Source organism: Aulonocara stuartgranti, assembly GCF_965226115.1.
Source record: "Aulonocara stuartgranti genome assembly, chromosome: 16".
Taxonomy (NCBI): Eukaryota; Metazoa; Chordata; class Actinopteri; order Cichliformes; family Cichlidae; genus Aulonocara; species Aulonocara stuartgranti.
The window spans coordinates 25,495,945-25,507,772 of record NC_138952.1 but is presented as its reverse complement, the minus strand read 5'-3'; the positions used below and the strand labels follow the sequence as shown (position 1 = coordinate 25,507,772).

General features: G+C 42.8%; 1 protein-coding gene across 1 annotated transcript; it reads right to left on the bottom strand.

Moving 5' to 3' along the window:
- Positions 1-2,422: 2,422 nt before the first annotated feature.
- On the bottom strand, positions 2,423-11,792 carry dnajb11 (DnaJ heat shock protein family (Hsp40) member B11). Its single transcript, XM_082507753.1, has 10 exons — positions 11,612-11,792; positions 11,033-11,189; positions 9,381-9,478; positions 9,158-9,290; positions 8,818-8,960; positions 5,008-5,090; positions 4,877-4,934; positions 4,660-4,771; positions 4,399-4,558; positions 2,423-3,834 (listed from the first exon to the last, which is right to left on the bottom strand). Exons 1-10 carry the CDS (start codon positions 11,683-11,685, stop codon positions 3,770-3,772), a joined length of 1,083 nt encoding a protein of 360 aa, XP_082363879.1. The 5' UTR covers positions 11,686-11,792; the 3' UTR covers positions 2,423-3,769.
- Between the last annotated feature and the right edge of the window lie 36 nt (positions 11,793-11,828).

The window sequence follows — 11,828 nt, the reverse complement described above, 5'->3', positions numbered from 1 at the left end:
TGCAATTTGTAATTACAAGTGGTTAAAACTGATTATTTGTGGATGGATGGTAAATCCCCAACATAACTCACTCAGGCATCTCCTCTCAGAACCACATCTCACAAAGTGGGTGACCAAAAGTTACCTCATGCTACTTTTCACTCTTTCACTTCTTTTCAGTCCTGAACAATTATGACAACAGGAGCTACTTGATATTGCTGTGAAAACCCAACTGCAGCAACTGATCCAACTGAGAAACAATTTCTTCGTCTGCTATGGTTCCTTAAATGACCTGAGCCTCAGTGGTGCTATCAGGATGTTGCAGAAGGAGGCAGTGTTGAGGTGAAACAGTGAGATGTTTTATCTGAGCCTGATGTCAAAGCTTCTCGTCTCCTCTCCAGAGCCTCATCACTCTGAAAATGACTAAGGGATGTGTGGTGGGCTGAAGAGGAAACTCCCTTTACCACAGCCCTGCTATCTCTGTGGGAGTTCATTATACACACAGACTGGCCACACACATGAGCACACACGCATACACACAGTCATTCATATGCATGCAATATCCACTGTGGGAGACTATTACACACATGCAGTCTGAGATGTGAACCCTGTGGGGCAGATGTGTACACCATTCACCACATTATAAATATGATTCTGTGGGCATCCCCTGCCCCACCCATGCAGGCAGACTCCCCTGCAGAGTTCCACCCACAAGGTCAGCGGCTGTGGGATAAAGGGGTGAACGTGGAAGCCGTTATAGTAAAGCCGTAGAGGGGTCATAGGGTGAGAATATGTCACATGGACCACACATACATGCACATCTGTACAGATGTGGGGACCTTCATGCTTCCAATGCTAGAGTGACTCAAACGTTGCCTTTATAATGAAAAGTTCTTCACTACACTAAAACAAACTGCTGTACAAATACAGGAAACCTATACAGTTATTTCCTGCCTTTTATGAATACATGTGACTGCTTCAAATTCTCATGATTAATGTAAATATTACCAAGAAGCTACTGTGTAATTTTACAGTATCATACAGTAGTTTCTCTTCAGCAAAAAAAACAAACCCTTTGACTTTAAATCCTTAACTTAGTCGTGCTGGTATAGTTAGTAAAATAGTTATCTCTAGTTCTGCTGCTGATTGTGGGCTGCAGTGTTTCAGTGTATGTTAGACTGAGTGTTAACGTTTAGCTAAAGCAGCATTCATCGTCGGGCTGCTTATTATCATTGAATACAGCACCGTTCCAGTAACTTAAGTTGTCTAATGACTAAATGAAGACGGTGAATTTAGGCTACATGCATGCTGTTGTGTCTTACAGCAATAAATTGTTTGTGGCAATTGCAGTAAGAATACTAAAAAAAACTGTATTAAACAATCAAAAATGCTATGAAAAAAAAACTGTTTAATGTTAGTAAATCAGTCTGGTGGTATTTCACTGTAATTTAACAGAGTGCAACTTTTTACGGGACTCCAAGAAGTCCTGTGTGTCAGCACCTATAAAAGGTGAACTTTTGGCGGTTTGCCAGTTTGAAGCATTCAGGTGTGTGTTAACATAATCTTCCTAGAAGTGGACATCGCACCAAATTCACTTCTCTGTGTACCAAAGTATTGTAGATCAAATCTGAGGCCAACTTTCCTCAAATTGGGTCATACAACAAGACAGTGATCCCAAGTACAGCAGCACATCTACAATAAGGTGGCTGAAAAAGAAAAGAAGCTGTTGAACCCGACTGAAATGCTATGCTGGGACCTTAAGAGAGCTTTCATAAATGAATGTCTGCAAATCTCAACTGAAGCAACGCTGTAAAGAAAATTCCTCCACAGCGATAAAGTCATTCAGAAAAGAACTGCAGTTATTATTCCTGAAGGTGCTTCTACAACATTTCGAGTCACGGGTGCATTTTTAAAACTTTCTTTTTCACATGGCTGTATTATCCTAACCTGTCCAGGGTGTGCCCCACCTCCCACTCCAAGCTGGATTGGATAGGCAGAAGAGAATTGATGGATGTATTATCCTACTGCAGTATGAATCTTCCTAATCAGATGAAAACCAATCTAAAAAAAGAATTGAGTGTTTGATCAGGGTTTAGTCCATTTGTCCAAAGTAGCGACTAGCCAACCCGCCAGTTTCCTCATCGAGGAACCGTCTGCCACAGCAGACTTCCAGTGCATGCATAGTTTTATGCTGAGAAAACTACTTTTTGAATACGATAAATACTTCAGAATAGTAGATGAAAAACGATGCTGTATTTGTCACCATCACAGTGGAACTTGACAGCAATGTCCTGTTAAAAACTTGAACCACAGCCTTATAACAAGTGAACAGGTTGATTTATGTGTCTATTAGACACAGGTCTTTTTTATGAAGGTGTTAACATTATTACTTTCGTTTGACTCTAGACTTTAAAATCTCATTATCAATTCTACATATCAAGACTTGTATTTTAACATGTTTTATTATCAATTGTGATTTCCCAAATTTATGCGATTATCTCACCAAGATCTCAGAATTACGACCACAATACAAACTGATTATTTTTACAAACCCATTGCCCTGTAATGCAACTTACCCCCATATGTAAATTCATGTCAGCACCAAATTCTCCCAAAGCACCCAAAGATGCAACCATTTCTACACATCAGTACATCCAATACATCCAATTCTTGTGTGTGGAAAAAAAACAAAAACCTTTTAGTTTTTCCTCCTTCCTTGTAACTTTAGAGCTTTAACTTTTAGGCTTTCTAAGCTTGTTATTTACTTGACTCTGACATCATCTACTGGTGAATCTGGGGTACAACATGCCAACAGAATTTGTAGAAATCTTTATTTATATTGTCAATCAAAAGTACAATATCCCCTAGGAAATGTAAAAACTGCCAAATAATTTACATTTAAGGCCACGACACTCAGAAGTGGGAGGCAGCATCAGGCTTAAGAGTCAAGGTAAATCAGAAAAGCCCATTATAGTCAACAGGGACGCTGTTACTTCATAGAGTGAAGTCCCTTTGAGCTATAGAGTGTCAGAGGTGTGGAAAATACACGCTGGAGCAAACTGCCTTCACTGTTTAACTTAAGAGGTCAACTCCTGTCACAGTGAACGTGGGGCTGTGCAATGCTGACAGTTCTTCAGTCACATCATGTCAAACAGAAACGCGCCAACATAAGTTAGGAAAACTCAAACACAACAAACAGGTTTGGATTTGTTCTTTCCTATTGACAGAGTATTATTGAACAGGAGTCAGGCCAGAGCAACAACAGTTCCATCACTCAACAAGTGATGCTGTTACATTCATAAAACTCATCTAAAACAAAAAGACCAGAAATGGAGAAACTTCTGCTCTTGCACAGGTTGAACATTCTTCAGATATCCAGTTTGTCAGTAGCTCATCCTTCAGCAGACGCAGAGGGCTGTAACGGTGTCCTCTCCACAAAGGAGCAGCGGTTGACACATGTGTAGGTGCTTTCAGATACAAAGAAGTAAACTTGACATACAAATATGGACAAAAAGACCTACTGTTACAGGGTAATGCAGGGAATGAAAAGGTTCAGTGTCCATTTTTACACCTCACATAAAACATCTGCTGTTGTGCTACTGCTGAGAAGATGTAGAACATTTAAAAAGTAAAAACAAATTGGATTCAAGCCATCCTGAGACAAATCTGAAAAATAATAAATACACCCTGGCTAGGATTACAGATCACGCTCCTGCTGACTGAACAAGTGTGTCTGTGTGTGTGTGTTTGGGTGGTATGTGAATCAGTTCAGGCGCTGTTGCTCGGTGCGTTAGTATCCTTGTAGTCCGTTGTAAACCTTCTGTACAGATCCCTGTTTCAGAAGATTCCGAATACCTGCAACGACACGGTGACAGCTGCTGTTAAAAACCTTTCCCCGCGAGCAGATCGAACTACAACATCATTGATCCTGTTCAGAAATGAGAACATGTAACAAAGACTGTTCTTCTGTCCCATTCAATTAAATTAAAATGCATATAGAATAACTACTTGGCATATAAACCTTTTCTGAAGACAAACTTTAAAAAATAAAAAAAAGGTATAACTTTAATTTATAAACTCTAAATTCAACTATTTGTTTTTGGCATCTCTCTTTGTAAATTTGAATCACTGACAGGGGACCAATCCTTATTTTCTGTTATGTACGTAGTGTTCTTATGGTTGACACGGCCCAAGTTTGGTCAACTCAGACATTCAGTCACCTGCTCTTCAAATCTTTTGCTTAGGAGGGGCAGCCAATCAGAAGAACCTGAAAGAGCTAACATGCCTCGTTTAAAAGAGAAGCAGGAAAGCCTTGTAAGATAAATAAGGACTAAATGAGCAGAATACAGTAGGTCCCCTTAAGATATGACGTGTCCTTAACTTCTCCCAGACCACCCTTTAACACTGCCACACTCTGACCTTCTCTCTGCTGGTCGTCGAGCTGTGTCTGAGGAAAGTCTACATCGAAGGTGATGATGAGGGAACCTCGAATGTTGACGTTGTCAAAGTTGGGCAGTCCCTCTCCTTTCTTCCACATTCGAGCACCGGGCTTTGTGATCTTATCCCTCACTATGTGGACCTGCCAGGCAAAGACAGACAAACATTTACTATCAATCTTATACATGTTTTTATTTTTCCCCAAATAATCTAATCTTTCAAAACAAGAAGCATATACAGAACCTTGTGTCCATCCAAATGTACTATATCCATCTCAAAGCCAACCAGTGCCTCCACCAGAGAGATGGTGACATTAGTGTAGAGATCATCTCCTCTGCGCTCAAACACAGGATGTCTATAAAGTAGAAACATCCCCACATCACTTGTCTGTCACTATACTTATATTCTAATTGGTGCACGCCTCTCTCTCTCTCTCTCACACACAGAAATCTGTTCATACTTCAACACTTTGATGCGAAATCGAAGGTCTCCAGGCTCTCCATCGATGTGAGGTTCCCCTGTGGTCAGAGTAAAATGTTAGAAACAGGGAGTGACAAAAAGCTAACAAATTAAGATTTACAAAGCAGTTACCTTCTCCAATAAAAGGGTACTCCATCTCATCTCTCACTCCTTGCTCGATCTCTACCTCTAAGGTCCTCTCTTCATTCACCAGCCTGCAGATAAGATAACATCAGAGGATGTATTTGTTAATACAATTTATTGGTCAATTTATTAAGTACGTTAAGCTGAAATCTAGGATTCCTGATGTGTTTTTCAAAATATCCCATAAGCATCCCCCCCCCCCCATTTCTTTCAGTCTGCTGTTGAACTTTGTGACTCAGAACTTGTTCTAGTGGAATGCAGTCATGTGGACGCTGTACCAGTCCATCATGGTGAAGGGAGAGCCGAGTGTAAAAGCAAAGATCTCAGTTTACTAGTTGATCTACGTGCCTACCCTCGCCTATGGTCATAAACTTAGCAGTGATTGAAAGAACAAGACACAAGTGGCAGAAATGAGCTTTCCAAAGATCATCTGGCCTGTCCCTTAGAGCAGCGGTCCCCAACCGCTGGGAACCGCTGTGAGTCGTTTGGTACTAGACCGCGAGAGTAGAGGCTCGGGTGTGAAATTCACAGTTTTTAGCATTATTTTTTTTATCATTTTTTATCGTTAATTCGGTGTCCCTGGGTCTCTTCCCGTGTGTTATGAATAAATCTTTTTTTTTGGTACTGGTTTTATTTTGTTGTATTTATCCGCGACACCTTAAAGGCCGGTCCGTGGCGCAAAAAAGGTTGGGAACCGCTGCCTTAGAGTGTGAGAAAGCCAATAATTGAAGAGGGGCTAAGAGCAGAGCTGCTACACCTCCACATCAAAAGGTGCAAGTTGAGGTGGTTTGGGCATGCCCATGGGGAGGAGGACATGCTGAAGCTCCCCTGGATAAGCAGGAGCAGTTGGCTAGGGAGAGGAAGGTCCAGGGTTCTCTGCCTAGACTCCTGCCCCCACAACCCAGTCACGGATACATGGAAGAAAATGGATGGGTGGGTGGCATATTTGTTTACATCAAATCAAATCAAATCACAAATCACTTTTATTGTCACATCACATGTGCAGGCACACTGGCACAGCACATGCGAGTGAAATTCTTGTGTGCGAGCCCCACAAGCAACAGAGATGTGCAAACACAACAACACAAACGAGCAAAATACAAGAATGGCCAACCTGAAACTAATAAATATATGTACAATATATAATAGTGTATGCATTTCTGGATGTGTATACTAAATATTTTCCTACGTGTGTGTGTGTGTGTGTGTGTGTGTGTGTGTGTGTGTGTGTGTGTGTGTGTGTGTGTGTGTGTGTGTGTGTGTGTGTATACACATTTTTACAAATTAAATAGTAAAAAAATAAAATAAAAAAAAATAATAATAAAATATATAAAATATACAGAGTTGAATATGTGCAAAACAAGTGGCATTTATATACAGTGTGGAGTGCATAATGTTGAAGTTCCAGTAGTGAAGCTGAGGTGTCTATGAAGTGTTCAGCAGTCTGATGGCCTGGTGGAAGAAGCTGTCTCTCAGTCTGCTGGTACGGGACCGGATGCTGCAGAACCTCCTTCCTGATGGAAGTAGTCTGAACAGTTTATGGCTGGGGTGACTGGAGTCCTTGATGATCCTCCCCGCTTTCCTCAGGCACCGCTTCCTGTAGATGTCTTGGAGGGAGGGAAGCTCACCTCCAATTATCCGTTCAGAGCACCGCACTACTCGCTGGAGAGCTTTGCAGTTGTAGGCGGTGCTGTTGCCATACCAGGTGGTGATGCATCCAGTGAGGATGCTCTCAATGGCACAGTGATAGAAGGTCCTGAGGATGCGGGGGCTCATGCCGAATCTTTTCAGTCTCCTGAGAAAGAAGAGGCGCTGCTGCGCCTTCTTCACTGTTTTGTTTGTGTGTACTGACCACGTAAGATCCTCAGCCAGGTGTACACCAAGGAACCGGAAGCTGCTCACTCTCTCCACAGCAGCGCCGTTGATGGTGATGGGGGTGTGTACTTCTCTGCACCTCCGGAAGTCCACTATCAACTCCTTTGTCTTTGCGACGTTGAGGGTGAGATGGTTGTCTTGACACCAGTGGGTCAGGGCGCTGACCTCCTCCCTGTAAGCCGTCTCATCACCGTTGGTGATAAGACCCACCACTGTAGTGTCGTCCGCAAACTTCACAATGATGTTGGAGCTGTTAGTGGCTGTGCAGTCGTAGGTGTAGAGTGAGTACAGGAGGGGGCTCAGTACACACCCCTGTGGAGCACCAGTGTTCAGTGTGATGGGGGATGAGGTGATGCTGCCCAGTCTGACCACCTGGCGTCTGTCAGACAGGAAGCTAAGGATCCAGCTGCAGAGGGAGCTGCTCAGTCCTAGATCCTGCAGTTTCCTGTCCAACTTCGAGGGAACGATGGTATTGAATGCTGAGCTGTAATCTACAAACAGCATCCTCACATACGTGTCTCTCTTCTCCAGGTGTGACAGGGCAGTATGTAGTGTCAGGGCTATGGCATCATCAGTGGACCTGTTGTGGCGGTATGCAAACTGTAGAGGGTCCAGTGAGTCGGGTAGTGCAGAGCAGATGAAGTCCCTGACCAGCTTCTCGAAGCATTTGCTTACGATGGGGGTCAGGGCTACAGGTCGCCAGTCGTTCAATGAGGAGATGGTGGAGGATTTGGGTACAGGGACGACGGTGGCCATTTTGAAGCAGGCTGGGACTACAGACGGAGAGAGGGAAAGGTTGAAGATGTGCGTGAACACTCCAGCCAGCTGAGCCGCGCATGACCTGAGGACGCGGCCGGGAATCCCGTCCGGACCAGTAGCTTTGCGTGCGTTCACCTTCCTGAAGCACTTCCGCACATCTTCCTCAGACACAGTGTGCGCACTGACGTCATCCGCGGTGCGCACACTGTCCGGTCTCATGGTGTTCGCTGCGTCGAATCTAGCGTAGAATACGTTTAGATCCTCACACAGAGAGGCCGTGGTCTGTGGTGTGCTGGTTTTCCCTCTAAAGTCTGTGATCGTGTTTAGTCCCTGCCACATACTCCGAGGGTTGTCAAACTGTTGTTCCACCCTGTCCCTGTACTCACGTTTGGCTGCTTTGATCGTCTTCCGGAGTTGGTAATGTGCGTGTTTGTAGTCCGATGTGTTCGCGGAGGCAAAGGCTTTGTTGGTTTTGTTGGTAACAGTGTAATAATGTAGCTTGATCGTCTATCTTGAGATCTGGATCTGTATTCTCGGGTTCATTTCAAATCCAATCATAAGGTCTTGGCAACTAAAACACACCCTGATGGAGAAAGAAGATCAACTCTGCCAGAAACTTCGCACATCAGGAAATAAGAATCAGAAGTGATTGAAACGAGAAGCAATACATGATCTAAAAATCAGTACTGACTTTGATACATGTAATAAACACACCTGACATCTGCAGCAACAGATCAATGTCATTCTGAGAGAGCTAGACCAACATACAACCTGAAGCAGTTATCAAAAATTAAAATGGAAGCATCGCAGATTCAAACCCTGTAGCTGTACAATCGGTGGCCAAGTCCAAACTTTTTCATTGGTGTCCAAAATGGGGTTATCATTTATAAAATTGAGTAGTAACATCTGTACTGTGGACTTGTGTTGCTCAATATCAGTCCATTTGTTTTACTGGTGCAGCAGAGTTGCTTTGTTTGATTGAGAGTTCAACATATTCCTCATAATGCCTCACAAACAGCAGGTGGGTGGGGCTTCTGCACCAGAGCTGTGTGCCTGAGATGACCACATTAGGGACATTTTCTATGATGTCACAGCCATGTAGCATAGAAAATAAGGAAAAGCATAATAGGCCCCATTTAATGATGACAACAGGAGCTGACTTACTTCACATTGGGACACTCATCGCACACCATTTCCTGAGTCATCTGGAAACGTCCAGGTCCAAGCTGGGTCGTCCTCATTTCCTGTCTGCAATTACACTTCCTTTTACCAGGAGCTTCTTTAGCTACAGGCTTGTTACGTACAACCTGCATACAGCGGGAAAAATAAGTGTTGATAACATGAAAATCTACAGGTAGTAAATTAGACGATTCATCGGTAAGCCTTGCAGTTTGATGACTGAATGAAGTGACACTATAGCTAGCTCCTATTTGTGGAACAAACTTGAAATGTGAATAAAGGACGGTAAAGACTGTTCGTTTGGAAACCAGGAGTTTCTCCACACCTCCACAAAGTTCCCAGAGTAAACTTCTTCCAGTGTAACCTCCAGGTCCAGTACTATGTCATTTCCTCTGGGAATATTCCTGTCCTGCTGCTGTCGGTTGCCACCAAACATGAACCCAAAGTCACCAAAGAAGCTACAGAGGGAGGAACAGTAGCATGAGTGGACATTATACATGCATTTAGCTGAACCTGGCATAAAATCCAGCTGAGCTCATGAAACCAACCTGGAGAAGATATCGTTGTGAGAGCTGTGGTGACCCTCTTTGAGCCCGTCCTCTCCATACATGTCATATTGTTTCCTTTTCTCCTCATCTGAGAGGACCTACAAACAGACAACCTGTCAATCACACAATGGCCACATGCCGCAGTCTTTGTTCTCTCCGCTGATACAACGTGTGAGTGTCATAATTCAATGTAAAAAAAACACAAGAAAAAAAAAAAATGTCGATGGGCTCTTGAAAGCTGTGTTAGTTTTTGAAATTGACTGATTCATTAAAGAATGAAATGAAAAGTCAGTGAACTGTTACTACTGAAACAATCTTAAAGCTTACGTATAAAATATATACTTTTTCAAATATGAGAATACAAACAGTTGACCCATTAGAAGGAACAGCCAGCAATTACATTGTGGCTCTAGAAGTGCCTTCACCTGAGAAAAGCAGCAATGGCTCCATTCTTAGAAGATGATGAGATTTTGGAAATTCATAGAAAACTTTTACGGCTGTTACTACTGCTAATCAGTTTGTCATTATCTCCCGTTGTTTCAACCACAGACTATAGATAAAAGATTATCTCGCATCATTAAGCATCAAGCTGAACCTCATTTCTTTTTGTCAACCTTTTTGAAACTAGATATAAGTGAGAGGCAGATCAGACTGTACTGGGAAATAATCTTCTTGACTAACAGTGAGCATAATTTACAACATGAAGATTATGTTGTAACAGGACTTGAAACTAGTAAGTGAGCTCCTCAACCAACGAAGAAGGTGTTTACTGAGGTGACAGAGAGCTCTCTTCCCTCATTCAGCAACAACAGGCAAAAAATCCAAGTGGGGAGGTCCCAAGTTAAACTTTTCTCAACTTCAAGGTGAGCACCTGAAGAGACTACCAAAGAATGTTGGATATGTTGCTGTTCCTACATTTAGTAAGCCATTTCAAACTCTGGTTTTGAAATATTTTTATTTGTTATATATTGTACCACCACTTTAGATTTCTTTAAACAAATACCTACTGAACTTTATGGTTGAGATTGTTATCGTTTTGGTGCCTGAGGTACCTCAATAGCAACAATAACAATAAAAAAAAACTAAAAAAACTAAAAACTAAAAAAAAAAAAAAAAACTCAAAAGAATTTATGTAGATCTTGTCAATTATTTTCTATTATTTTTATTATATTGTCATTCATTTAGAGATACATTTATAGACCCACCTCGACTAATGAAACTCGATTAATAACCAATTTCAGTTTTGTGTTACAAATCAGTGAACTCGCTGCGGCATCCTTCCGTTTTTAAAAGAAACGTGAACGTTTGACACGGAAACACCTGCAGCGCTTATCCGAATCCACTCCCACTCATCCACGTCTGAATTTTCAATACACCAGCTGTGCTGCCTGACAGCCAATCAGATTCAGCCACACGGTCTAATCGTCCAATCGCAGAGATCTTACCAACAACAACCAAATTTCAGGCTTATAAAACAGTTGTATCGGCGTCTTGGGCGCTTTTATACTCACATAGGATTAAATCTGCGCTACTGTCCCCGAACACAGCTGATACTATGAAAATATAACAGTCTTTTAACTCAAAAACAATTTCATTGTTGCTCATCTCGGATATCACTAGCATCAAGAACACAACAATGGCTACACATCTACCTCATAGGCTGCCCCCAAGTCTGCGAACTTGTCCTGGGCTTGCGGGTCGTCTTGGTTTCTGTCGGGGTGTAACTGCAAAGCCAGCTTTCTGTAGGCCTTCTTGATGTCCCTGATTGATGCACTCTTGCTCACCCCCAAGATTTTATAGAAATCTCGCCTACAGGAGAGAGGAAGATGGCACAAATGAGGCAGACACAGGAGGCACAGAGGTAGAAGAAAAACGGGAAACCGTTATCAAATGGCAATGATGCTACTTTTAGATTGTAAAACACCGAGTTAGCTACAATCTCCGGGGGGGTAAGCCAGTGTGGCTTCCATAGACAGTATGCAGCAGCTTCATCTGTCGTAATGGCTAGCTCCAAGCTAACTAAGCTAGGTAGTCACTTAAAACACGGCCCTTACAAGTGGTGGATACACTTTTTACTGAGTGGGGAAAAGACAACGAAAGCACTTATTAGCAAGTTAGCTCTGTGTGTCAGACTGTTCCACGCATGGAGAGCACGTCTAGACCAATCACAGTGAAACATGTGTACCAGCTGGCGATGCTGTTTCGCCGCTGTCCGAGCGAACACCACTTACCCGGCAAGCACCGCCGTAGTAGCATAAAGAAGCAGGCAGCACACGTTACACAGATTCATCCCTTTAGCAGCCATAGATGTCAGGATTTCTCAAGGAGGTAGCAAAGAACAACCGGCTTTTTAAAGCTCGGATCCCAGCTGCCAGTCAGTCAGCCACAAGCCTTCTTCCTCCTGTCAGAGAAAGCCCGCCCACTGGATGTCGGCAAATCGTCCTCTCC

What these genes read in the sequence shown, in the direction of transcription:
- dnajb11 (XM_082507753.1), bottom strand. Translation starts at nt 11,685, where the DNA reads ATGGCTGCTAAAGGGATGAATCTGTGTAACGTGTGCTGCCTGCTTCTT. An exon ending in GATGAGTGTCCCAATGTGAA is followed by an intron (nt 5,091 to 8,817) that starts GTAAGTCAGCTC and finishes TCTTATCTGCAG; the next exon opens with GCTGGTGAATGAAGAGAGGA. An exon ending in CGACGACCAGCAGAGAGAAG is followed by an intron (nt 3,835 to 4,398) that starts GTCAGAGTGTGG and finishes GTGTCGTTGCAG; the next exon opens with GTATTCGGAATCTTCTGAAA.